General features: G+C 32.0%; 1 protein-coding gene across 1 annotated transcript in view; it reads right to left on the bottom strand.

Annotated features, from left to right (window-relative positions):
• Window positions 1-21,917: 21,917 nt before the first annotated feature.
• Window positions 21,918-27,247, bottom strand: part of LOC127723829 (probable G-protein coupled receptor 139) — a 51,641-nt gene continuing 46,311 nt past the window's right edge. The window contains exon 2 of the mRNA XM_052230553.1: window positions 21,918-23,126. Coding sequence (XP_052086513.1) covers window positions 21,993-23,126 — 1,134 coding nt within the window. The 3' untranslated portion in view covers window positions 21,918-21,992. The remainder of the gene's footprint in view (window positions 23,127-27,247) is intronic.

The following is a 27,247-nucleotide window of genomic DNA, read 5'->3' on the forward strand; positions in this document are numbered from 1 at the left end:
TGGTGGAAGATATTTTTATATTCATGTTGTTAAATACATTACTCGGAAGAGGTGTGCCTACATTGGCAGAAGCTATATAACAGATTACAGATAGACACAGAGAAACAATTTCTCAATCTGACAAGGAAACAACTACCTGCTTTAGAAGGAGAAGTTTACAATAGTTTAATTCAATTTGTGGAAAGTTGTGACGAGTATAGTAATGTCGGATATGGGTTTTACCTTTAATGAATGTGATTGCATATATTCTTGAAGTGACATCGATAGTAGATTACAGCTCGCCTTATACTTTTATAATCCCACTTAACTGAACAATTTCTAGATTATTGCCGAACAATTGTATACCACTAAAATATGCATTGTGGCATCGTTGTGCTCACAGCTTCAGCCATATATTTTTGAATACAGAATATTTGAAAACAAACAAAAACAAATTGATGTATAGAAGGCAAATACTAAGAATATATTTTATTTTCAAACAACAATATTGCACACGCTGTTAAATTGACACAACTATCTCAATCAAAATCCCAAATGTATTAGTACCAGAGGCTATGGGAATTGTCAGGAGGATTAACTGCGTTTGTTAATGGTTTACAAAACTTTTGATATAACATCCATTAATAAAAACTGTAATTTATTTAATGTATTTATATCATCTGGCATTATAAAGCAAAAGATTATCGTAATGTTATAGCTCAGTATATCAGGACGGTTGCTTATGGATATTTTCATGTGTTTGTGGTTAACAGTTGTTCTAATCAATTTAGAATAAATGCTCACATATGTCTTACCTTAATGTATATTATGACAAATTATTAAAAAGATTTAGACGTTAAGTGCAAGAACGATTTTTTGTTTTTAATTTTTTTTTTTTTTTGTGTATCTTTCTTTTTTACTACATTTATAATATCTGCCTCTTTTTACGAGACATAATACAAAATTGTTCTGACATGATTAATTACGTTCATTTGACACGCTTTATATATAACCCGGGTTTGCAACTGTTTTGTTTCGAGCGCCACTGATACGTCTTAAATTGATGAAACGAAAATATTGGGTTCCAAATTATAAGGTTTTTTTTGTGAGTTTTAATAACAGTCAAACGCGCATGTTGAAAATGAAGAGCATTGATTTCTTAAGAATAGATATGACTTAAGAAGTACAGATCAACCCTTTTGAAAACTTTTTCTGGCTGCACTCAGACTACTAAAAAGAATAATGAACAGTGATATAATAAAACATTTCAATATATGTTTGGTAATGTGTGACTATAATTAAATGTTAACAAATTATTTGAGTGAAACAACATATCTTATACCTGTTATCTTTACTTTATTGATTGTCAGCGTTATATACAAATTGCTTTCCTGTATGATTGAAACGTTCTATCAATTTTACTTCAATATATACAACAGCTCTATAAGAGTTTCAGTTAATATCAGCAGTTTTACATGTAAGACATAAGACATGTTTCAAAGTATTAAATCATGAGATGCCAAAAAAAAAGTAGTCTGATCTGTGTCCTATTGTGACATTTTGGATGCGTGTGGAGTCGCATGACGAATGGTATTTACCCTTTCGAATGCCTTCGTTCTCGCTTCTTTTGGAATTCAAGAACTTGTACTTAAAAAAGTGTGTTGCCCTGGTTTGCCATTATTTAATATTTCTTCTTGCTGGGAAAACATGTTACAATGGTGAAATTACTCGAAAAATATACCAGGCTTATAATTTGGTAATCCAGACGCGCGACTGGTCTACATAAGATTAATCAGTGGCACTCGAATCAAAAGATCTGCTAAGTCATTTCATCATTTAAAGTTGAAAAACATTAATAAATGAATATTCCCAAAACAAATAATAACGGTTAACCATTTAAGCATGCAAAACAAAGTATAAAATAAGCTCACCAAAGTTGTATTATACAGTGAGTCATTGTATACGCCTGACGTGCATGTCGTCCACATAGAACTCATCCCTGGCACCCGAATCAAAACATTCAGAAAGAAGATGAAAATACGAAGTACAAGAGCATTAAAAACTGAATGTAGCAGAAACACAAAGATAATATTTGAATGTAACATTAAGTTATTCGCAGCAACAGTCTCACTCTGTAAGATTTGTTAACTTTCCAGTAAAGTTTTCAGCTTATTTGAATATTTTTTCTTACAGGAAAACGTCACTGTTTTTGCAATTACTATAAAGATAATGCATCCAAACATATTACATCGACATTTAACAACAAGTCAATGACTTCCGCATAAATGCATTTCTGTATAAATGTAGTGCAGGCCAAGGGGCTAATTGTTCAATTTTGCAAATAATATTATATATATATCAAGGGTTTATGAGATTCCCTTTGATGGACATGGTCATCGAACTCATTGCTGACGTTGAATACGCTAAAGTACTTAGCATTATTGACATGAATATAGTTGACAAAATAATAATGGTAACAAAATTGCTGTTTTATTTTTAGATAAGTAGGTGCTGCGTGTAAGATTATTCGACTTGTATAGTAAAATACATTACATTAGTGTTTGACGATGAAAGGAGTCGGACATATAAATTGAAATTGAACAAACTTTGGTAAACTGAATTAATCAAAGATACCCGGCTTATAATTTCGATCGCAAAACGCGCGTTTCGTCTATAAATGACTCATCAGTGACATTCAAAAAAAAAAAGTTAAAAAGCCAAATAAAATACGAAGTTGAAGATGAGGAAAATGATAGTAAATATTCATATTACAATACTTTTTTTTTTAAATCACTGGTTTCTTGTATATAGCACTTTATTATTTCGAAGAAACATACGTTTACCGATGTATTTTCTAATCTTATAAATAATTTCAAAACATACAAAACATACTCACATGAACTCCAAAAGTAGCTAGACCAATGATAAGACATAAGACAATGTCATTTGTTCAGTATTCATCATGATTAATGTATAAATGCTGCAAAACTAAATAGGACAACATGCTAGTAAATAAAATAAATACTTTATATATTTCCTATCTCCGAAGTGCTTTCAAAGATGTGACGCTTAGAAGTTTGACACCAGGGTCGCCTATCGTCTGCATATGACTCATCAGTGTGGAAGTCAGATAGCTTGCAAAGTTGTTGAATAGTTCTTTAATATAGAGATCTAAACCCAAATATAGAATGAGGGGCCTCGGTGGCCGAGTGGTCTAAGTAGTTGAACTACTGTATCACTAGCCAATTAACACTGAGGATGTGAGTTTGAATCCCGCACGGGGCAGGTGCACTCGACTCCAATCTTAATTGACTAGTATTGTCAGTTTTCCTACCGAAGGTCGGTTGTTCTCTCCGGGCACTGCGGCTTCCTCCACCAATAGAAACTGTCTGCCACGAAATAACACAATAGTGTTGAAAGTGGCGTTAAACACAAATCAATCAACCAATATAAAATGCAAAGCTAATAGAAAGTTTAAAAAAACTATTAAAAGTGACCAAAAACACTCAAGTTCATCTCTATCCTTATAACATCAAGGCCAATGTTTAATTTCGGTATACAACATAACTCGATAAATTGATTTACATCCTGGTTAATAATTACTTTTGTTTTATTAAACAGCTTGTTATTTATTTTGTATGAAGGTTAAAAAAGGGTCATTTAAAAGAAGACAATGTACCTCTGCTTATCTTGTTTGGTACTGTCATCTTGTAAACAAGTCCGTTTAAATTCCTGCTCAATTCTCGTAAAAGTACAGGACAGGGTTCATCATTATATCATATCAATATGTTTGTCCTGATAAATATGTAAAGTGTGCATCTTGAAATTAAAAAAAGGAATTAAATCAGCCTCCAATGTTATAACTGGTGGCACATGTCAGATTAATAAAAAAAATCACCCGTGATAATTTAGGTTAATCTAAGAGAAAATAAGGGATTTATAACATAGTAATATGTAACTCATTTGGGTAATTAAATCACAGAAAATTGAGTTTTAAACTTCAGATGCAAATATATAATTGTATTCAAGCATGTTTCTCCTTCGTCCTTTGTTTGCTATACCTTTAGTCTTTTCAATTGTTTTGGCTCTTTGACGTTTATATAGTGGTTTTGATTTTCAAATTGTTTATCTCCAGAAAAATTATTTGTCTGAATGATAATTCCGTACAGGGAAAATTGATGCCGTTTATGTTATTCTTAACTAAAAGAGAAGCAGATATACATTTAAACACTAGGTTTGAGGAGTTCTTGAGATCACCACCAATTGTTAATTTGGTTCATGTTGCACAATGTTTAATTTTCTATGTAGTGTTTTGTGAACTTCGAGGTCTTTTCGTGGTCTGTCGTTTTTCCCCCATGAGATTGTCAGTTTTTGTTCCCTAATGAGGCATGAAAGTGCCCTTGGTATCATCGCATCTTTCTTGTTAGACTGATCGCTAATTATTACGGTATATAGAAAAAAGCAGGGGCCCCAAAATGACTAGTATAAAACAATTCAAACAGGAAAACCAACGACAAACACTTATGAATCAAATCAAAAAACGACAACCAATGAAACAGGTTCCTGACTTAGGACAGGTGCAAACAAATGCAGCGGGTTTAAATGTTTTAACAGGCGCCAACCTTCACCCTAAACTGTCATATCAGTGTAACGTTACAACATAGATAAGCACATTTACCTCAACGTAGAAGATCAACGTGTTTCTTCAACGATTTGCCTTCTACAGCACTTGAGATCACCGCCTGATTTTGGTAGGGTTCGTGTTGCTCAGTTTTCAGTTTTCTATGTTATGTTATGCATACTGTTGTTTGTATTTTGATCGTTTTGTTTTTTGTTTCTTTTTTTTGTTGTTTTTTTTTTACCATGGTGTTGTCCGTTTATTTTCGACTTGTGAGTTTGAATGTCCCTTTGGTATCTTTCGCCTCTCCTTTTGTAATTATCATGTATCAACTTAATACTGTTCTAAACATAAAGAGATTTTCTCAGTCAAGTCAAATTACGAATATATATAATTACTAAGAGTGAAATGTTTTTTTTTTTTTAATTATTATTAGTCGAAGAGTGGTCGTAGATATTGCAGTACATTTTTTTGGGGGAAATTGACATTGCTGATAGACAACAACTTATCTGTATTATTTTGAAATCCCTTATGACAGTAATTAAATAATTACTTGAATTTTGTCAAAAATGTATAATGCAACGTATATGTATATATGTATTCGTCGGATAACCGCGTGTAAGGGTTCTGGGCACCAAACACTATTTTACATGTCAAATTTTACTGAAACAACAACGTCAATTCATGTGGCAACTGTAACGCTACATTTGAAATGCATACATATTGATTTATATTCTTAGAATATAAAATACATCGTCTCCGTTTTTTAAAGGGATTAGAAGACACACATTTATTGCGCTAAGCGAAGAGCCACACTGTTTTGTAACAAATACACTGAAGATGATATCATTAAAATGCTGGATTGATATTTCAACCAAAAAGTTATTAGCAGGAGTTTGCTCTTTACACAACAATTGCACCGATAGAGTTATCAGGACGAACGACTGCAATCAAAACTTAATAAAGTTTACGGTAACCATTACGAATTGGTTGACCGATACGATATTTCTTTGTCTCAACTCATGAAAGTTTTAGATCCTTAGAATCCAAAATTGCAATTCAATCTTTTATTTCACTGATTGTTTCCTATTATCGATTCCGACATTTTTATTGAGTGTTAGTGCACAACCAAAAATTCTTAATCTGTGAACGCACCTACTCTCGCTCTTTAATGGGTTCAATTCCCTCAGTGTTTTTTGTTTCTAACTTTGACTTTTTTTTTTATTGAGATTTGAACATCAGCACAATACTGCTGCCTATACATCAGCTTATTTTTGGAAAACACCAGAGGAACCGCCAACCTCCGTCAGATTACGTGAACTTGTTATATACATCAAGTATAAGAGATAACCCTAAATGAGTAATAGTATTGATTATACGATCTCTATCAATTTTAAAAGAGCAAACATTTTAGATCCAAAGCACAAATGTTAGCCTCTAAAAATATAAAATGTTAGCCTTACAAAAAATAAGCAAACTTTTTGCAGGATAAAAAAAAACTATCGCAAAAAAGATTAAATTTTAACATACAGATACAAGCATTGTAGCATTGATAACCATGTGTTGGTTCTTATCATTCAGAGCACGTATTGCAATTTTAATGAATTGTTTATATGTGTGATCAAAAAGAGGCGAAAGATACCAAAGGGACATTCAAACTTACAAGTCGAAAATAATTGACAACGCCATGGCTAAAAAGAAAAAAAAAGACAACAGACAAACAATAGTACAGAAAACATAAAGAAAACTAAAGACTGAGCAACAAGAACCCCACCAAAAATCTGGACGGGATGGTAGTTACGCTATTTGGAACATATCCGCACGCTATCATCTGTGAAATGGATATTTTATAACGGTCAACCAACTCGTGATGGCGTCCGTGAAATTTGCGAATAGATAATTTCAATTTTACCACTTGAAACTCTTGGTTTAAGAGCTTCTTTGTGAGCAGCAACCCTCTATCAAGGAAATCTCGAAAGGTAATACAAGCCCTAGAATACCGTTTCAACTAAAAGATATATACTCCGTATGCAGACGCTGCCTGAATGTTGCTACATAGCAATGGAAAATTCAAAATTGGTCAGCTGAAATCATCTCTTTTGTCATAAAGTTTTGTTTTAAACCGACCCTCATTGTCAATTTCTAGATGTAAGTCAATATATGAGGCAGACTTAACTGTATTTGTTATATTCTGTATCTCAAGTTCGATGGAATAGATGCGTTCAACATAGTCACCAAATGTTGAATTATTTAGTGGGAGAACATCATCTATATAGCGGAAGGTAAAGTGAAATGATACTGCTAACTTCTTTTCTTTCTTCCTTAGAAGTGTCTGTATGACGTCAACCTCATCTGACTAAAGGAAGAAGTCGACAAGAAGGGGGACACAGTTGGTTCCCATAAAAATGCCAATTGCTTGTTGAAAAACACGTCCTCCAAACGTAACAAATATGTTGTCAATCAAGAAATCAAGCATCTTGATAATGTCAGTTTCAGAGAATTTTTTGTTTGAATCAGAGTGATTTTTTACAAAGTGAGATGTATCCCTCCCTAAGACAAGATACTTGTATCTACGTCGGTCATTCTTTTTTATGAACCAAAGCAGGACCAACTCTTACAATGTTTTTTTCTTAATTTGGAATGGGGAATACTTGTGTAAAGTGTAGAATAGTCAAATGTTTTAATACTTTTGCAAGATGAAAGAATCTTAGATTGTATGTACTCTAACAGATCTATAATTTTTTCTGGTATCCACATCTGATTCATGTCGCCTGTATAATAGGTAGTATAACAATAACTTTAAATCCCGGCTTTGATTGCTGATCTAATTGTGTTACGGTAGATGGGGGGTCTTAATTAAAATCCATAGAATTTTTTTATAATTTATCAAAATGTAGTTTATGTCATACTTTTTTCAAAAATATGATAAAAAGTATGGGTCACCGTGCTTTTTTTTTACGATACAGGTTGTGCAAAACTGTCAGATTTTGTATAGATTATGCATGGAAAACCCAATTGTGTGTGATAAAAAGAAAACTACGCCATAGAATTTTAAGATAAAATATGAGAAGATAGCTCTAATAATATGATTTCAGATAAGAAAAAGAAAAAATGGGGTCACCGGACTCGTTTTCTTGCTACATAATAAAGTAGGTAAATTCACAACACATTCTATTATAAAAGTTACTTTATCTGAGTTATGTCCCCTTATATCTGAGTTATCTACCCTTATGTGGCAAAGTTTGAAAAAAGTGAATCAAACAAAAATATTCTGTTTTTTGTAAAGTACAGCCGTAAATATGATAAAGCACATAATTTTCTATATCAACATGACAAGTCTTACACATGAATTACATACTACTCTCGAAATTTGCACATTTCATTAAAGATCTAGACCGATTGCTATATGCTATTTCAAAATCCAAGATGGAGGAAGACATCCTAGCTACCTTAATGATTTAAAAAAAAGGTTTCGTGAAGCACATGGAAGACCCAGCAATATACCGTTGTTTTAAGGACACTTATTACACAATTTAGGTATCAAATACAGGAATGGAAGATCCAGTTCTTCAACTTTAGATGAAATTCCAAAAAAACAAAGAACAGAACTATGATAACCCATAATTTCCTCTTTAGTAAGTGCCATGGGGGTATATGTTGAGTTTTCAAGTAAATTGTCAATACCTAATTCATTTATCAAACAGTTTATGTAATGTGAGTTACACACAAACACGTTATTGTTTGGGGCTTTATCAGCAGAGATAACAACATATTTGTCATGGAGGTACGACAAGTGTTTTGCAACAATTGGGTCTTTGAAAGTTGATGTAGCATGGGTATTCATAGACCAATTTAATTTCTCAATTCTGATTTGTATCAACGACCTTACAGCCTTAAAATATTCGGACAGAGTATCTACGTCTTCTTTCTCGCGGTTAACCCATTGCTTGGCATAATCCGCGACTGAATCAAACAGTATTTTGAAGTTGTGTTTCCAATTAATGGATTTAGGCTCACGATATTTCGGGCCTTTGGATAACAGATTTCACAGAGAAGTGTTATTGACAATGTTTAGGTCACAAGTAATAACGCGGCCAGCCGGATTATATATAAATGGGGAACTAGCACAAGTACAATCAGGGGTTTTAAACTTGAAGTCGTCAATTTTGTGATCCTGCAAAACGTGTTTGTAATTGAACATTTTATCTGAAATTGGTGTTGTATAGGTAAAAGGAATGATAGGTACAAACTAATCTTTAAAATGGGGAGGTATTTGCGAGTGAATGGATTTATGATGAAGGATATTGTCCAAGTTGATGGCATCGAGACCTTTGTTGGAAAAGGAAACCTTTAGAAAGTAGTTTTTCCGTTTTCATCCTTTCCTATGCAAAATGGTTTGAAGAGTCTGTGACATGCAATATCCGAAGTGATAGCTGTAAGTTCGCTTGAAATAGGGTTTTTAGCAGTGGTTTCCAAACATAAGTTGTACAGAGAATGAAGTTTTGAAAAGGGTAATACATAAAGCTTCGTGCGAATGTGGTGAATACCTAATGGCTTTTGTAAAAGTTGCAGCAGGTCATTAACAGAGACATAATGGAAAGTAGGTGATGTATAATGACGATGACCATGACTGCGTCTACGTCGAGGAGTAGAGTTCACATTCACCGAGCTACCTGAAGGACTAGATATAATACCTATACCATCAATTTTGTCATTGCAACTATTTGGTGTCGCAGTTCCCAATTGTCGAATCCAGAAGAGGTGTTGCAAGATAAGGATTGTTAGTCCTGTGGTATTTTTTTTCGATGATGCAAACTTGCATAGAAAGGATTGAATGGTCAGGCTGGTTAAAATTCTTGTAAACAATGTCGCTATCACTGTTGTTGATTTCTGATTTATGGCCGGACATTTGTTTATTTAGCCTTCCTTCCGTTTCATTGCCGTATACCAATCCGCAAAGGTTACGCTATAATCCATAGACGACATTTGTTGATTTACAACTCAGATCATCGTAGCTTCTGATAAAATAAGACCTGATAAACATCATCGACCACGTATGCCATATACGTCGTTGAAATGCACCCTATATTTTAAGGCAGTCTGTTTATAGCACGGTTTGGGAAATGTCCGTGAGTTCTATGAAGAGTAATGGTATCTGGGGTGATTACCATTGGTAATTTGAGAATAACTTTTTTTTGTTTATCAATTTTAATAAAAATATCATTATGCATACTATTCCTCGAGATTACGCAAATATAAATTCATTAATAATTAGTAGTCTGTTCTATTTTGCTTGGACACGTATTTACGAATGCAGAGGTAATACCATTCACTTTGAATAATAAATAGCTCATTTCACTTTTTGTCTAGATCGTAAAAGTATATCTAAGAAAATGCCTGTACCAAGTCAGGAGTATGACAGTTATATTCGTGTGTTATGGTAAAGATAATTAATCACCCACTTCATTTATTAGATTTTAGTTTGGTTCAACGAAATTTATACGATATATTTGGTTTACAGTTTGATTCAGAAGAAACACCGACATAGCTAGATAATACAATTAATTATCTAATTACTACCACAATTTGATATTAATAAGTATTGCAATTTTCATTGTTATTAATAAATGTAATGTCAGTATTACAAATCTAATCTTGAATCAATCCTAATCCTATCTTATTTTTGGGAAATATTTTTACAAATTCAAATGTGACGTCACTTTTTGTGTTTTTTTAGAATTCCAAATGTGACGTCACTTTGTGCGTTGATGCTTTGGCTAACTCGGCTGTGTATTTTTATATGTTAGATTAAGTTGTTTAATGTAATGTATCCGTTTTTATTCTGTAGTTAGTCCCCACTTTGGTTTTATCATGTATATCTATTATATAGTCATTTTATAAAATTTACTGTTTGCAAAATTATAAATTATTCTTAATAATAAGGATGTTCTTGTCCCAGGCAGAAAACCCTGAACGTGTTAGGCGCAACATTTTGGAAGTTTTGGTCCTCAGTGCTCTTCGGCTATGTACTTGTTATGTCTTTCAAGCTTTTTTTCACTGGATGGTCTTGTGTGGACGAGACGCACGTCTGGCGTATTAAATTTTGAGCCTAGTACCTTTTGTTAGCTATTATTCGTGTGTTTCTTTGTCCTATATGTTCTCCCATTTATTTGTATTGTGGTCCTGTCATGTGATGTTGTCGTTTTGGTGTTGTGTTTGACGTTGCCATTAAAGCGGGAAGTTTGGCATGCCACAAAACCAGGTTCAACCCACCATTTTTTTCTTAAAATGTCCTGTACCAAGTCAGAAAAATGGCCATTGTTATATTATAGTTCGTTTCTGTGTGTGTTACATTTTAATGTTGTGTTTTTGTTGTGTCGTTGTTCTCCTCTTATATCTGATGCGTTTCCTTCAGTTTTAGTTTGTAACCCGGATTTGATTTTATCTCTATAGATTTATGAGTTTCGTACAGCGGTATACGATTGTTGCCTTTAGTTATCCATTCGTTTGATGTGGTTGAGCTTTTGATTTTGCCATTTGATTAGGGACTTTCCTATTTGAATTTTCCACTGAGTTCAGTATTTTTGTGATTTTACTTTTTTCTAATAAAATCAGAGATTACGATAAACGCATGTATATATTCTAATTATAAGGACTACGGTCATGCCTACATATAACCGGGTTTATACTGTAATGCTCTTATATAAGCAAAAACGTCACCTCATGCATCCAACACTAAAACAAAGCACAAGGTCTAATCCAAGAATGTGGTTAGAGCATAAATGATTACAGAAATGATAAATCTTTGATCTGAGTACAATGTACAGGTGCTGTGTCATCATCAGATGGCCGACTTAAATGGACTGCAAAGAAATATTGATTAACATACAGAACAAACCAGAAATATTAGTAGTCTCATAGCTTCAGTTGCATTAATTAACCATAAAATCCGCATACAACAGAAATGTAACATTTGATATTACACATCCTAACTTAGGATATTTCACAACTCTTAACAAGTACAAGAAACGACTTAATACATGTGGATGAAATGAGGTGAAAATGTGTAATATAATAATTTCTGACACGACATGCACGAGGACCAGCGCATTTCCTTCCTTTTTGTCTTCCATAACACAATACGCATATGTCACAGCAAGCTCAAGATTTACCCAAGTATGCTAACCTGTTTCAGGTAAATTATTAGTTTGATGTCAATATAATTACATCATGGTGTTGATGATATCAGAAGCAGGCTAATATCAACAGATGACAGCCAATAATAGAAATGCATAATACATTTATTTGAATTGTAAAAGGAATTGTAAAATACATTGACCGTTTAAACGACAAACATCACCTGACTACTCCCACTTAACCGTCCATGTAGCGATTGAAATAGCATTGCATTCAGAAAGTTTATAGTTATAATGTTTTGCTTTTTTGCATTGTCTCCTTCCTTATTGTATAAATGTATTCTATCAATATGACAACATTTGTCATAAATACAGCTGAGTTTAATTTTTGAGTTAATCTTCTTTGTTTGCATTTTATGACGAATATGTTGTGGTCTACATTTAAACCTATGACTTATTGATTGTGTTCCCTGGTCAACTTTTTAATTTTTATCACTGGTGAACTGTTACCATCCGAAAGTATCACTGTCCTGGTAGTATTCAATTATTGGTGTATGTTATTTTCAACTGACAAAAGAAACATAATAGTTCAAGTGCAGATTTTCTTTTCTTTTGTCTTTTTATGAGATGTATTATGCTAAATTCGTAGAATTTAAAGAAAAACAAAACATTTAAAATATCCCTAGTACTGCGACAACAATTGAACAGCGTCCTTAATATGACTTCGATTGTCAATAGAGGAATTGTATGCATATTGCATTAATATAAACGTCTAATTATTTTCTGAATAGGTCATCAAATTGTACTTTTCAATCCGACTATCATTGTTTGACATGTCATATGTATTCTAGCGAATTCTTATATGTAAATGAGATGTATAAAGAACGAAATGCGCGTTAATAATGTGATGCACCAATTAAAGATTAAATCTGAGAAGAATACATTTTCAAATTTTAACTAAGTAAGTACAAACTTGAAGTCAATAATTATAGACATTTTTCAATCGATATTTGATTATGATATAGCTTACCTTAGATCACATAAACCTACTCATATCGCTCAAAAATGTCAGCAAGTTGACCTTCGATTGAAACTCACAGATCAAAACGTTGCAATTAAACTAGCGATGCTCCATTTTCTAGTTATTTAAGTGTTAATAAGATAGCGTCCCACTTTCCTTTAATCACTTGTTTAGAGCTTCACGATTTAGTTGATTGCAGGTCAAACAAAAAAAAACGATAAAGTTGTCTATGTATTGTATGTTTGAGGCATCGACCCACTTTTCTGTATATATATATGCCAACGTCTCACTCTTGTGGATCATTGGTATATATTTCTGCAGATAGAATTTTCTGATACTTTGCCAAAATGTAGATTTGTCCATGTTTTTTTTTCAAAAACATAATATAAAGTATGGGTCACCGTGTCATTTTTCAAGCTACAAGTCGTGTAAATTGCCACAATTTGCATAGATTGTTCATGAAAAACTTTTTTTTTCTGAATAAAAAGAAATCTATGAGATGGAATCTCGAAAAGAAAGAAAAGATACAATGTAGGTTTTAAATTATGCATTAACAAAATAAAAAGAAAACAATTAGTGTCACCGACTTTGCCTTCTTGATACAATTAAACATTTTAAAATTTTCAAGCATTCCTTTATAAAGACTTTATTATATGAGTTATTTTCAAATGGCCAATTTGAAAATATGATTTAAACAAACACAATTTGTATGTATTTGTTAAATCAGTTTGGATAATGCAATAAGACACTTATTTTTTTTTTATTCCAATGAACATTCTAACACATATTAGCCACATTTGCAGAATGAAAGACCGAGTGTGAACTGCTATTTTACAATCCAAGATGGCAGTGCACAGTTAATCTGCCTTAATTTCACTGTTATTGTTCGATATGAAAGCCCTGTAGTATAGTATAAGCAGAGACATACGTATATATATATATATATGTGTGTCTCTAGTATGAGATAATTTTAGCGACCTTATATAAAACTTCTTTTTACAAAATACGCTCCAGTTGATATGAATATGCAAATTTGAATTAAGGTTAGTCATAATTTGACTTCTTTTGATCACGAATTGATTTCTCAAATATTCAAGATGTTTAGCTACACGAAAAGCTTTTTATATTTTTAAGAGCTTGTATTTATAGTTGATTCCATTATTGAAATAGCCGCTTATCGGCATTTTTTAAAAGAATAAACCTTGGATTTTTATACGAGTTTTTAATGCCTCGGGGTAAAGTCGGACGATCAACATGTTAAGTACATAAAGCTTTAAGATTCTCAAAACTATTCTTCTTTTTCACATGATATTATAAATATTCAGATTATATATTTTCCGATGAGGAAAGTGAAAACGATTCGGACACACCATATCTTTAAAATTATATCCGTCCTTTTCTTTAATTATTAGGTTCCCGAGGTTAATTGAAAATTGTAAATTTCTTTCGGTTTATATTCTGACATTTACTACGCCTGGAAAGGTTAACCCTAGACGTTGAAATGCACTTGGGTGAGGACCAAAATAACAGTTTACAGAATGCCAATTTGTCAACACGCTATCAGATATTTATTTTTGTTTTACTTAGCCTTCGGGGAAAACATTTTAAAAATTAAATTCCATGATACGATCTTCTTTCAGCACTGACAACCTATTAAAATCTGAAATATTAAACTACCTTTACCGTAGGAGTTTTAAGTAAATGGATATAAAAGTTGCACTTCAACTCGTTAATTGTTTTATTGTTAGATGGTTATTAGCTTTGAAAATCAGTCATCGGTGTACTTTAGATTGTGTTAATTATGATATGATTAGCGAACACGTCTTTATATGATGTCAGTTCTACTCCCTGAATGCTACTGTGATAAAAGAAAAACACATCACAACTCACAAGTGAGAATAAATAAATAAGATTCATCATTTTCTTTTTTATAAGTGGGCACATATCGATAAAATTTGCTGAATATATTCTGTTATATGATGAATCAAAACTCAAAAGTGTTCCCTTTAAAATATTTAAATGTTATCAAATCATATTATCGTTTAGATTCTTTTGAGGAATCCTAATTAGCTTTATGTATACTCATATTGATTGACGACACATACTTAATGCCTGGGTGAGTTAAATTGCTAAAAATCTACTTTCGCATTTTGATTTCTTACAGCATGTTGCTTTGTATATGTTTAGGTGTCAAACTATTGAAACAAATGATACCATTGAATGAAAAACTAGTGGGTGGCATATCTAAATGTAATTTGAGAGTGGTTTAGAAGGCGGAAATCTATTCATTATTATCTACATTTTTTTCGCTTGACCGATATTATTATTATATATGTATTAAGTGCCATTCTTGTTTTAAATATAATTTGTTGATTTTGATATTCGTATTTCTTTCATCTTCAGCACCGAAGATAACACGTGCAAGTATAAGCATTCCTTCAATTAATCGTTGGAAACAATCGTTACGAAAATTGATTAGTATTTATAACAAAAGTCGTAGGGTGTCGACTCGATAAACCCCATACTTTCTAAATGCAACTACATAATGATTTCATTGAACTATCAGTCATATAAGTGGTCTTTTTAAAACAATTATAATTTTAAGTGCTATCTGAAATTTGAAAATGTTTTGTTATGGTTATAAGAATCGATATACGTAGGACATCTAGTTTATGTTGCATATTAAAAAAAATGGATACGCATGATTTTATCTGCAAAAATTAATTTAAAATGCAGTATAACATTAATTTTTTGGCTTGATAGTAATAGTATACAGAACTTAAATGATAAGGAAAAGTCAAAATAAAAATTACATTTCAAAATAAATTTAGGAAGTCCGAATGTCTTCGAATATTCTGATATATTCAGGGAAACCTTAACTTCAATAATTTGGACCTAGGTTTGGTATTGGTTTCTTAATTTTGAAACAAAGAATTTATGAGAGAGGTATGCTATAAATCATGTCAGTACCAAAGCACTCACTTCCATGATGATATTACCCTTTGACACTAGCAGTACATCAGCAGCAATATTGATTTTTTTACTCGAAAATAAAAAATGTGCTGTATAAATGTTGTGAGTTCGAAGCAATTTTCAATAAAGGTAACACCAAACATTGAAAGTCAGTGATGACTAAGTACTAGAATAACTAAAAGAGACATATGACGAAAGGTCTTTCGCCTCTCTTTCAGAAAGTTTGTTATAAATCAAGCCAATACAGAAGCAAATTTATCTTTATTTGGCTTGATAGACCTATGCTCACTTCAATTAAAATTAAATAAGGCTTTTCTTTTTTTGGGGGGTTTTGGTTTTTTTTTTTTTTTACTTTTATTATTGTTATAATGTACACATATATATATATATATATATATTGTGCATTGCATAATATTATGTCTTCTGTACTTTTCATGACTTTACTATATGTAATCAATCTTTGCTTATATTCGAATGTATGTTAGCTTGGGTTGATATCAGTATTAAGTACCTATGAGTATTCTATGATACTGTATTGTTTCGTAATGTTTTGCAGGTACTTTCGATTTGTTTCATTTGTATTTAGAGCTTAGAGATTTTCCTTATCTGATCAGCACCAATGTCTTGCACGCAAAGACAAAACACCTCATTTTTATGATATTTTATTCAAATACTTATATAAAATTGAGAATGGAAATGGGGAATATGTCAAAGAGACAACAACCCGGCCAAAGAGCAGATAACAGCCGAAGGCCATCAATGTGTCTTCAACGCAGCGAGACAATCCCGCACCCGGAAGTGGTCCTAAGCTGGCCCCTAAATAAAATGTGTACTAGTTCAGTGAAAAGGACGTCAAACTAAACTCCAAAACATATAAATGAACTAAAATTAAAAAAACATACAAGACTGACAAAGGCAGGAGGCTCTTGACTTGGGACAGGCGCAAATATGCGGCGGGGTTAAACATGTTTTGTGAGATCTCAACCCCCAAACATGTTTTGTGAGATCTCAATCCTCCCCCTATAACTCTAGCCAATATATAATAAAGAAACACACAGCGATACGAGCACTAAAACTCAGTTTAAAAGAAGTCCGAGTCCGATGTCAGAATAGGTAACAAAAGAAACTAAGCAAAATGACAATGATACATCAATTAACAACGACTACTGACATGCCAGCTTCAGACCTTAATTAAACTGATTGAAAGATTATGTCTTCATCATATGAACTTATATAGTATACATGTTATGTTATGTCTGCTTTTTTTATATAAGGAAAGAAGAAATAAGACATCTTTCTATTTTGAACAATTTCAAGTAATATGTTCTTGTTCTTATTGCAATACGGTGCAATCCTCTTAATGAATATTATTCCACAATTGTTCATGCTCGATGTGACAACAAAGATGAAAGAAAATATTTACAGGTGCAAGTTGAAATCAGTCTTATGGTGGAATTGTTGGATACTGCCGATCAGTTACACCCTGCATGAACACATCTAGTGATGAACTATCAAACAATGTTGTGGAAGGCTGTTCCATTTCCATATAATGTCTGGTGAGAAGGGATGACTGTATGTTGATGTTCTGACATATGAGACAAGGAATTGCATACGGTGTCCTCTAGCTACTGATGTTGTATTATGTAGCTCTAGTGGTATTGGTACGAGGCCATGTTCTATTCTGTAAATAATCACAGCTTTACCTTTGGCCCTCCACTCGGCTAATGGTTGCCACTGTAGAGTTTTTAGTATTAATGATACACTTATTGTTTGTTAGTAATCGTTCATTACAAACCGGGCTGACCTTCTCTGCACTCGTTCTCGTGTCTGCATGTTAAGACTAATAAACGGGTCTTAAACTGTTCATGCATGTTCAGTGATCTTACTAACGTTGTGAATCATACAAATTCTGCTTGTTGGTGACAGTTCTGCAGGTTTCTTTGGATAAAAAGCCCTTTTAGAAATCACTTTTGAGCTATGTCCTCAATGAATGTGTTCCAATTTATGGTTTTATGGATTGTAGCACCTACTTATTTATCCGAGTAAATAAATTCTTATTACAATTTACATTGCACTTTGTCTAATAATTTTTACCAATGCCCGTATTGGCTACAACAACGATTTTACCTAAGTTACTAATAAAATCAAAAGATTTAGATAGCAAAAGTATTATACATTTGTATTCTTTGTACGTTGCATTATACAAAGTTTGTCGGTAAGCATATATAAACGTTATTGGTGATACATACAAAATCAAAGGCTAACAACGGGTTTTTTGTCCCCCTTTTTGTTTAGATCTTTAAAAACCGAAAGTATAATTAATCAAACCACCACGTCCACTTTGTGATTTTTTTAGATGTATTTCTTTTTGTATCCGTCTGATGCGTAAAGCATTTTTCAACTGATTTGTATAGTTTGTTCTTATGTTGTACTGTTACACCACTGTCCCAGGTTAGTGGGAGGGTAGAGCGCTCACAAACTTGTTTAACCCCGCCACATGCTGCATGTGCGTGTCCCAAAAAAAACCATAATATGTAAACGTTGTGTTGATCAACATCATTTTTTTGTTATTTTTACTTGATGTTCAAAGCCCTTTTGCTTCAAAGTACAGCATTCAATGCAATAATTAAAAGCATGCCAATGTAGATATATAACTGCATTTGAACACGAATGTATACAGAGTAAAATTAAATTCAACCACTAAGCAATTGACGATGAAATTTGTTTTTTGCTACTAGTCTGCAAAATAAATGTTCATTTTTAGCTTTTGATAAACATATAAGTCATCAGTTCATATCCATAATCTTTCCATTTGCGTCCCAGACAAAACGCATTTGTGTTAGATTTACAGTTGGGGGATGATCGCATTGACCTAGCACACTATATTTATCATCTTAAAATTATAGCTTGATTAACAATCTTTCTAGGATAGAATACCCCAGACTTCCCTAAATCAGTTATGAATCATCGACTATTAAAAAGAACTTAATAGTATCAAGTATATCATTCTCTTTTGAAGGAATGTTTCTTATATTAGTGTTAATATAGAATAGATATACATGATAACACCGAAGTGGTGACTAACTACAGAATAAAAACGGATACATAAAACAACATAAACCAGCACATAAAAATTCACATCCTAGTTAGCCAAAGAGATCAACGCAAAAAAAGTGACGTCACATTTGAATTTCTGAAATTTCCCCAAAATAGGATAGAAGTAGGATAGAATTCAATATTCTTTTTGTTCATATGGCTTTTGGAATGTTTTGATTTCAATTTGTATCCATGTAAAACAATAGTTTTAAAAAAGTGTGAATGAGAGGGGAGAAAACACTATTGAAAAAAAAACTGAAGCGATACATGAATCATTGTGCTTGTGTAGAATAAACTATCAAATAATGTAAAATCTTGAAATGATTTAGGATGCATCTGTTTATTGGCTTGAATAATAACTTTCTTTTGTTCATGCTTGATGTCTTGGTTTTAACGAATTTTGTATAAAACAAAATCTGAAATTTGTATTGTTGACATATTTCGTGGTGGTTAATTTTTACACATAAAATACACAAAAATTTATTCGCCACCAATGATGAATGTATGATCGGATGATAATTTTTTTCTCTCTTACATTTGATCTAGGAATGGTGAAAGCACTAATATATACACCTATTTCTCTGTGAATAACATTTTAGAAAATTCAATACATATATCAGTAATCGATTTGGTTTTCATTGTCATGAGCATAGACATACTTTCATGTGGACAAAAATGTTTAACTGACGTTATACAGCGTTCGACAGACACATAATTCTTTAACAATCATGGCAGTTATAATGAATAACAATATTTTACCGTTTCATGTGTTCGATTTCATTTGTTTTTGATCGTGCAGTTGTTGGATAATTTATTGATATATTGTAGCTCCGTGTGTGCTTATTGTCTAGCGATATAAATAGTTTGTTTATTCATATTGATAATATGTGCATATCCAACTTTGTGTGTTTGAACTACGTGGTAATGAAACAATGTGAAGAAAGAACTCAAATGTTTTACGAAGAGCCATCAAGCATGTCATAGATCATACTCAGTAATGATGCATTGATTACAATAAAGTACAGAACACTAGTACTAAACCTGTCCCTACTCTCAAGAGATCGAATTTATCGTTTCTTCCATGAGATGAAGACTGATTCCATATATCCACAGATGCCCATTGCCTAAAAAACGTGTTTGTATTTTACATTATCGAATCATCCTGCAATAATTAATTATGAAGCCCTTTACATATTTTGACGGTATATTTTTACATACATTTTGTTTACTTTTATTGACTACATTGTATATACAGGAGGAGGAAGATCCCCGGTTTTTGATGGAGTTCGTCTTGCTCAGATGCTTTAGATGCCTATGTTGTGTGTTGCGTACTGTTTGTCTTTGATCGTTTTTTTTTTTTTCAATTGTTACCATTGCTTTATCAGTTAATTTTCGACTGATGAATGTATGTATCCCTGTTGGATTTTTGTCCCTATTTTAAAGCTATCATATTCTTTTTAAGATATGGAAAAATTAATAAAAATATAATTGAGGTCTGGAGCTGGCATGCAAGTAACTGCTAGTAGTCCTTTGTTAATGAAGGTAATAATTAACATTTTGCGTAGTTTCTGTGACCTATTCATATTTATATAGGACTCGGTCTTCTTTAAAACTGAGTTTTACTGAGTGTATTGATGTGTGTTTGTTTATCCCTCATTAGCTAGAAGTATTAGGGTGCGGAGAGATCTCATAAAGCATATGAAATCCCGCCGCATTGTTGCGCCAGTCCCACGTAAGGAACCTCACACCCTTGATAGTTTTGTGTATTTTCATTTAAATGATATATTTGTTGACTGTGTGTATATTTTTGGACAATGCAAAATATCAGAGAAGCACATTCATTTTATACCAATAATGCTAATAACGGCCACCCGCTTGTTTTAATTCCGGAAATATCATACATATGTGTTTGTCTTTTTTTTTAAGTCACTCATATCGGTTAAAGAGGATGTCCAAACTATAAGGTAAATTATGATGTATGATGCTAGACCAGATAAGATGTTGTGCAACATCAATACACACGTTCAAATAGATATGCTTTTGATATTCATTCGAAGTTTCTAGAGTTTCGATATTGAATATTTAAAATTCCCCTCAATTGACATATATGGTGCCAAAAGTTTGCATTATAATGGTGAATAAGGATTGTAGAACTAGCTTCAGTTTTGTATATAACTGTCACACTACACAGTCAAACCAATTTTGGAATAGACAATTGTGTCTGTATTGATATGAGTTTTAGCCATGTAGTTCAACATTAAAACGACAGTACCTTTACTTAACTCAAATGCATTCTTCGACAATTGTATCCCTTCGATGATGCTTGAGGTCTGAATATTTGAACAATCCAACACGTATTTAAAACGCTAGAGATCTCATTCAAAACTTGCTTTATATATTATGAAAAACATTGGCAAGAATTACAAAACAGTTTTTTCAGACAACATCCATCTGCTTTTATATATTGATACAAAGCCAAAGTTTATGATAGATGCTAGAAATTCATATATCCTTTAGGAATATACCAAATCAACATAATACACACAGTAGGAGTCGACTCGAAGACCGAATTTGAGTGGTTCGACAGCCTTAAAACTCCTGTAAAGCGAGAAAATCCATACACAGTCTATTCGACAAAATCGGTGTAAAACAGGCGATTTTTCTGATATCTTATGATATATGACTTTCCACCATGTCTTATATGTATTCAGACTCATAAACGTCGTATCAATCACCAAATACTAGATTTGATGTTAAAACATGTTTTGATGGAACAATTTTATGTGAAACAGAAACTATTTAAATACAGCACAATATTATATGAACATTTGCGTTCGTTAATCCTTTATTGATCAATGTTGAAACCATAAGTTTGTTAAAAAAAAACTCTTAGTGTTCTACCAAATCATGTTGATCTTACTCTTATCATTTGACAAGAGAAACATTCTAAAAACTGAACTTGAACACAACCCGCTAAAGAACCACAAGAAGCGAAACAAAATCATATTAGTCTTTTTATTTTAATAAAGTACAACAAAAACAATGAGGCACATGCCTATATACACGAGACAGGTGTTGAACTAGAATGGTGTGAATTACACATGATACACGCCTACATCCACCTGTTTGGTCTTTAACTGGAAAAGTGTGAGTTACACATAATATATGATTACATCCACGAGTTTGGTGTTGAGCTGGATTGGTGTGAATTTTGAACTGAGCATCTTTGATAACTTTCGTTTACCTTACGTCTATAAGTAAAGAAAGCCTTCAATTCTTTTCTGAAGTACGCACCCGTTACAGAATAGAGAAAGAAATTTATACAATAGTTCAAAAAATATGCAGTCTTGGTAAAGAATAGTATGTTTTGCAAGGTATCTACTTTACTACCTGATGAAAATGTTTTCGTTCTTGTTTGGTGAAACTGCTTAAACCATACAACAGCGTAAGGTGAGTTAAAAGCAATAAAACAAATCGAAATTGTTATAAGTATTACAGTAAACTCAAACCGAATGATGCTTTCTTCAGTAATAAAATTGCATTTCCGATGTTGTCTGCTCCTTTCTATCAATGTACGAATTATCAGTATGTTAAGAGTTGTTATGACAAAAAACGGTAGGAATGTTATACACACTGCAAATACGCAATCGTAAATAAATGAAACCGTCACAAGGTCTGTTTTCGGGAGACACCATGGGGTTTGATCAGGTCCAATATGGCGAACTTCATTTAGCCAAGGCCTTATTGAGGAAATGAATATTGATATCAGCACTAAAATTACAACAATTTTCTTTGACGAATTAATATCACATATGCCCCTTCGTTTGAGTGGATGACATATTCCTATGTACCGTTCCAAAGTAAAACTTGCCACCAGCCATGTTGAGAGAAATCGAGAGGCGTATGACAAGAAAATTGTAAGTTGACAAATTCCATTGACGTCTAAAAATTCTGCAATGTTGCTACGGAATTCCTCACGTAATCCACGCTTCACCCATTCAATGAGAACAAAAAATATCAAAGCTAGAAGATCTGCTGTCGACAGAGCAGCTAAATAGACACTAGCTGATAATTTTCTCATGTTTTTGGTAACAAATACCATTAGTGATAAAACGTTTCCCACAATTCCTACGATGAATATAATAGGTGTAAAATAGGTGAAGAAAACTAGTCCTTCGTGGCTGATCTCAGTTGAATTGTTTAACTCCCCAAAACTGAGAAAAAAATCGTTGTCATTGCATGGTATTTGAGTACTGTTTGAACTGTTAAACCTTAAGCATGGGTCATTCTTTGTTTCGTTTTCCTGAAATAATAGAAGCATAAATATTTAATCATCTGATTTTTACGAAGTTTGGAAAAATCTATATGAGATAGATTTATAATCCATTTTGCGTATAGAGATTTTACAAATTTTATAAATAAATGATTTTTGATATTTTTTTCACTCTCTCTTTATTGAATTTCTTGTCAGAATTTTAACACTCTTATATTAACAGTTACCGATAAAAAGTCATAAAGATATATGTGCTGAGCACGAAGTTTTTGAATTACTTGCAAAATACAATCTACTCTGTGTGTATATCAATTAATCAACGGTATATCACATGGCTGCAAAATTGCATAATGCAAGACATAAAAAAATAACATATATTGAAAGAATGTTTAATAGTAATAAGGAAAATTATTATATTGATTGCAATAAATAACTTTGATTCCCCATTGAAATAAATCTGATCACTTCTCTGACGTCATACATTAATAAGTGTTGTCAGGACTTAGTCAATGACGTTGCATCAACACAATTGAGAATGCGTAGTAACAAAATATACTTCCTTTCATTTTTGCTTTATCTTAATCAAACAGTCCTCAATAAAAAGAATATATAATTCCAGGATTAAAATATCGACAATTTTTCAACTCGTGGCCGAGCAACACTGAAAACTCATGCGCCACGTGTTTCATGAATGAATGCGTTTTTCCGTCACTCGATGCATATTATTCTATTCATGAATTCTTATGAAATGTAAGATAAAGGAAAGAGAGATAGCAAAGGGGCAATCAAATATCCATTACTCCTATACAAAAAAAAACAACAAAAAAACGCATGGCCAGAAAAATAGGAACAACGTACAAGACTATCATAAACAACAAAACTCTGCACTGAATATGAAGACTGAACAAAACATGAATATTCAATTAAATGTAGTAATAACGTGTTACCTAATTATTTTGCATTTTAACTGTAAAACCTTCCAATTAATCCGATTTTAAGCACATATTTTGGTAAGTCGTGTTACTTTATATGCAATTATCATGGTAGTAATAATTGGACTGTGGATTGTCGGTTCTTCAGTTTGTCATTTAAAAGCTAAAATTCAAGGCAGCAATTACAACTTTATTGTTTGCTTTGATTGGACTTATAATTATCGATTTCACAATGATATCTTTTCTCTTTCTTTATATTAATTGACTTTACATTATTCCCATTATGATTTTTTTTTCCTCAGACGAGTAGTTCGACCACTAGTAGTTTACATCTAATAATATAATATGCTTTTGTTAAGCAAATCAAAGTAAAATACAAAAACTGCAAGAATCACATTCACTCCAAAAGAAAAAAAAGACTGGATGTATCAACAGAGTAAGCGTCTCATGCTAGGCATAAATCAAAATGAATTAACAAAGAACACATTTAATAACGATACAATATTTCAAATATTTGATATAAATACGCAATATGTTCTTATCTGTAATTATTAAATATAAACAGTTTTAATATCTGCCTTAATCAGAGTGATCAACCGACTATTGAATGCACGGGTTGTGAAGTCATATTAGTATATTATTTCCTTGCGATCAACTACTTTTTTTTAGGGAAAAATGCAATCAAAACATTCGATTCATCATGCATTGAGATGTCAATACATATACTATCAATTTATATCAGTATATTAAACATCTTGTTATTTTTAAACAGAGGAGCAAACATCCTTAAGAACAAAATAAGAAACATAAACATCCTCTCAAAATAATAAAAAAAAACATCAAAAACAAATGAAAAATAAGATAAACGACAAAAAAGATTGCTCTTCGATGCACTGTAAATTGAAAATTATTTCTGAACATGCGTAGAACAAAGATTAAGCAGCAAATAAATCTAACGATGACAGCAGAATAAGTGATTAAACCCACTCGTTTTGAAATAAATGCGTCAAATAAATTCTTAAGTGTATCGTTGAATTACAACCTTACTTAGACATCATCAGTGAAAAGAACATACGACCGATTTTTATGTCCCATTTGGCAATACAACTCTTATAAACATAAGAACACTTATTAAATATACTATTGCTATTGCTTTTGCTATATTGTTGCATATAGACTTTATATTCCCGTGAAAAGAAAAGACTTCATAAGTGTTTATGGTTGTATCTAATCCTAATTGTGTTTATGCAAATAAAATATGTTTAAAGTAAACACGTCAAAAAACAATTAACAACATTTTTTTCAGTTCAAAATTTTTCGAAATAAATGTCCTATGATCTCAACTAAACATAAATTGTAATGCATGTTGAATAGATAAGTTGATACTGAATGATAACATTAAATAATTATCTTTTGGTCTTAAAACAGTCATATAATATAATATAAGTAATGCAAAATATTTGTAAGAGGAGTAGTACGAAATAGTTAATTCCGGACGACAATTATATTTGAAACCGACATTTGATTTTCCTAATTCTAAGGTGTATTTTCTTTATTCTTGCAATTTTTACAATGTTTTTTTTTTTTTGTTCAAATGTTTAAAAAACACTTGCATATTATGTTTTTTTCAATGTTTTCAAACGGCAAGAACAATGACAACTACAAATATACAAATAAAATCATCCAAGATACAAAACTTAAGGTTGTATACCTCAGAAACGCGTTTCGCGTTAATTAGACTCGTCTGTGGCACTGCAATCAAAATAGAAGGGAAGAAACCAAGGACAACATTTTGGAGCATTTAAGGGGGTACATAACACTACAGGGAGATAACTCTTTAAACATAAGCAGAACGTTTTAATCACGTTCTATTGTTAAGGAAATATTAAGCTTCTCAATGATCAAAATTAGTGTTTGTCAAACTGCTATATATTCAATGAAATTTTTCCGATAAAGTGTGTGATTCAAGTTTTTTTGAAATTTTCATATTTTTGTCAAAGGGTCAAAGTAAATATTTTGTTAAAATTTTATGAAAATTAAACGAGCCAAATTAATCTTAGTCAAGGTGTTTGGTACCACCTTAAAAATCGAATAGTTAATTAGAAATGTTTACCAAATCTGGCAAAGGAAATTCCTGTATGTATATATATGCCTGTGGGTAAAAAAAAAATAATAGTATTTTAAACATTGATTTCCATTATTCCTAGACAATACATTTACAGAAAATAATCGTGTCATACAGGTTTTCAGAAAATGTACCATACATTTCGTATGATTTGAATCGCCGTAATAGTTTAAATAGAATGCACACAAGCCTTTAAAATTTAAAATTATATTCCATACCTTAGTTGTCCCAATGTACAATTTTAATGCCGAAAACAAATAATCACTCATAATGTATTGCTTTCCTTAAAAGCTGGTCATGTTCCATTTAAATCGTCTAATTATTCTTTGAATCAGAAACTATTTCGAAACTTCCAACAGGTGTCTTTATATATGATTCTTCCTACACATTTAACGCACTTTTTTATGAAAACAAAACGTCGTTACCAATAAAATTTTACGTTTGTCTGCAAGGAAAACAAATCTATAAACCTCATCTTTATAGAAAAACAGCTGTGACAAGTAAAGTTATTTGAATAACACATTCAGATTTGATAATTCTTTTCTCCAGTGACACAATACTATAAATTGATTGCATGCGTATTCGGTATTTTTCTTTATTCTTTTTTTTTTATTTTGAAATTGTCTTTTCCATATTTTATTTGAAACGATATCAAATAATGTGAAAGAGAGGCGAAAGATACCAAAAAGTATCAAAATCTTTGGTTAAAGACAAGTTAACAAATTGACAACGTCTTAAGAAAAAAATGACTATTAAACGATACACATGAGACTACAAAACACAACATTGAAAACTGAGAGCACGAATCTCTCCAAAAATCGGAGGTGATCTCAGCTGATCCGAAGGTAACAAAAAAATGAAAACACTTTCTATATTTCATGCGTCCGATGCTCTTTTCTGGATTTACCTCCACCAGGAACGCTCAAAACCGAATATTTGAAAGCCAATGATGAATAATAAAGACCAAAACAATTGAAGAGATATATAACCAAAAAGACCTAAACAAATAGCCAAATCAATTTAAGGTCAACTTTGCCTGAGGAAGTTGAAAGCTTAGATTCTTTATAATTTATAAATTTATAAACAGACAATTT

The sequence above is a fragment of the Mytilus californianus genome, unplaced genomic scaffold, assembly GCF_021869535.1.
Source record: "Mytilus californianus isolate M0D057914Y unplaced genomic scaffold, xbMytCali1.0.p SCAF_13, whole genome shotgun sequence".
NCBI classification, from domain to species: Eukaryota; Metazoa; Mollusca; class Bivalvia; order Mytilida; family Mytilidae; genus Mytilus; species Mytilus californianus.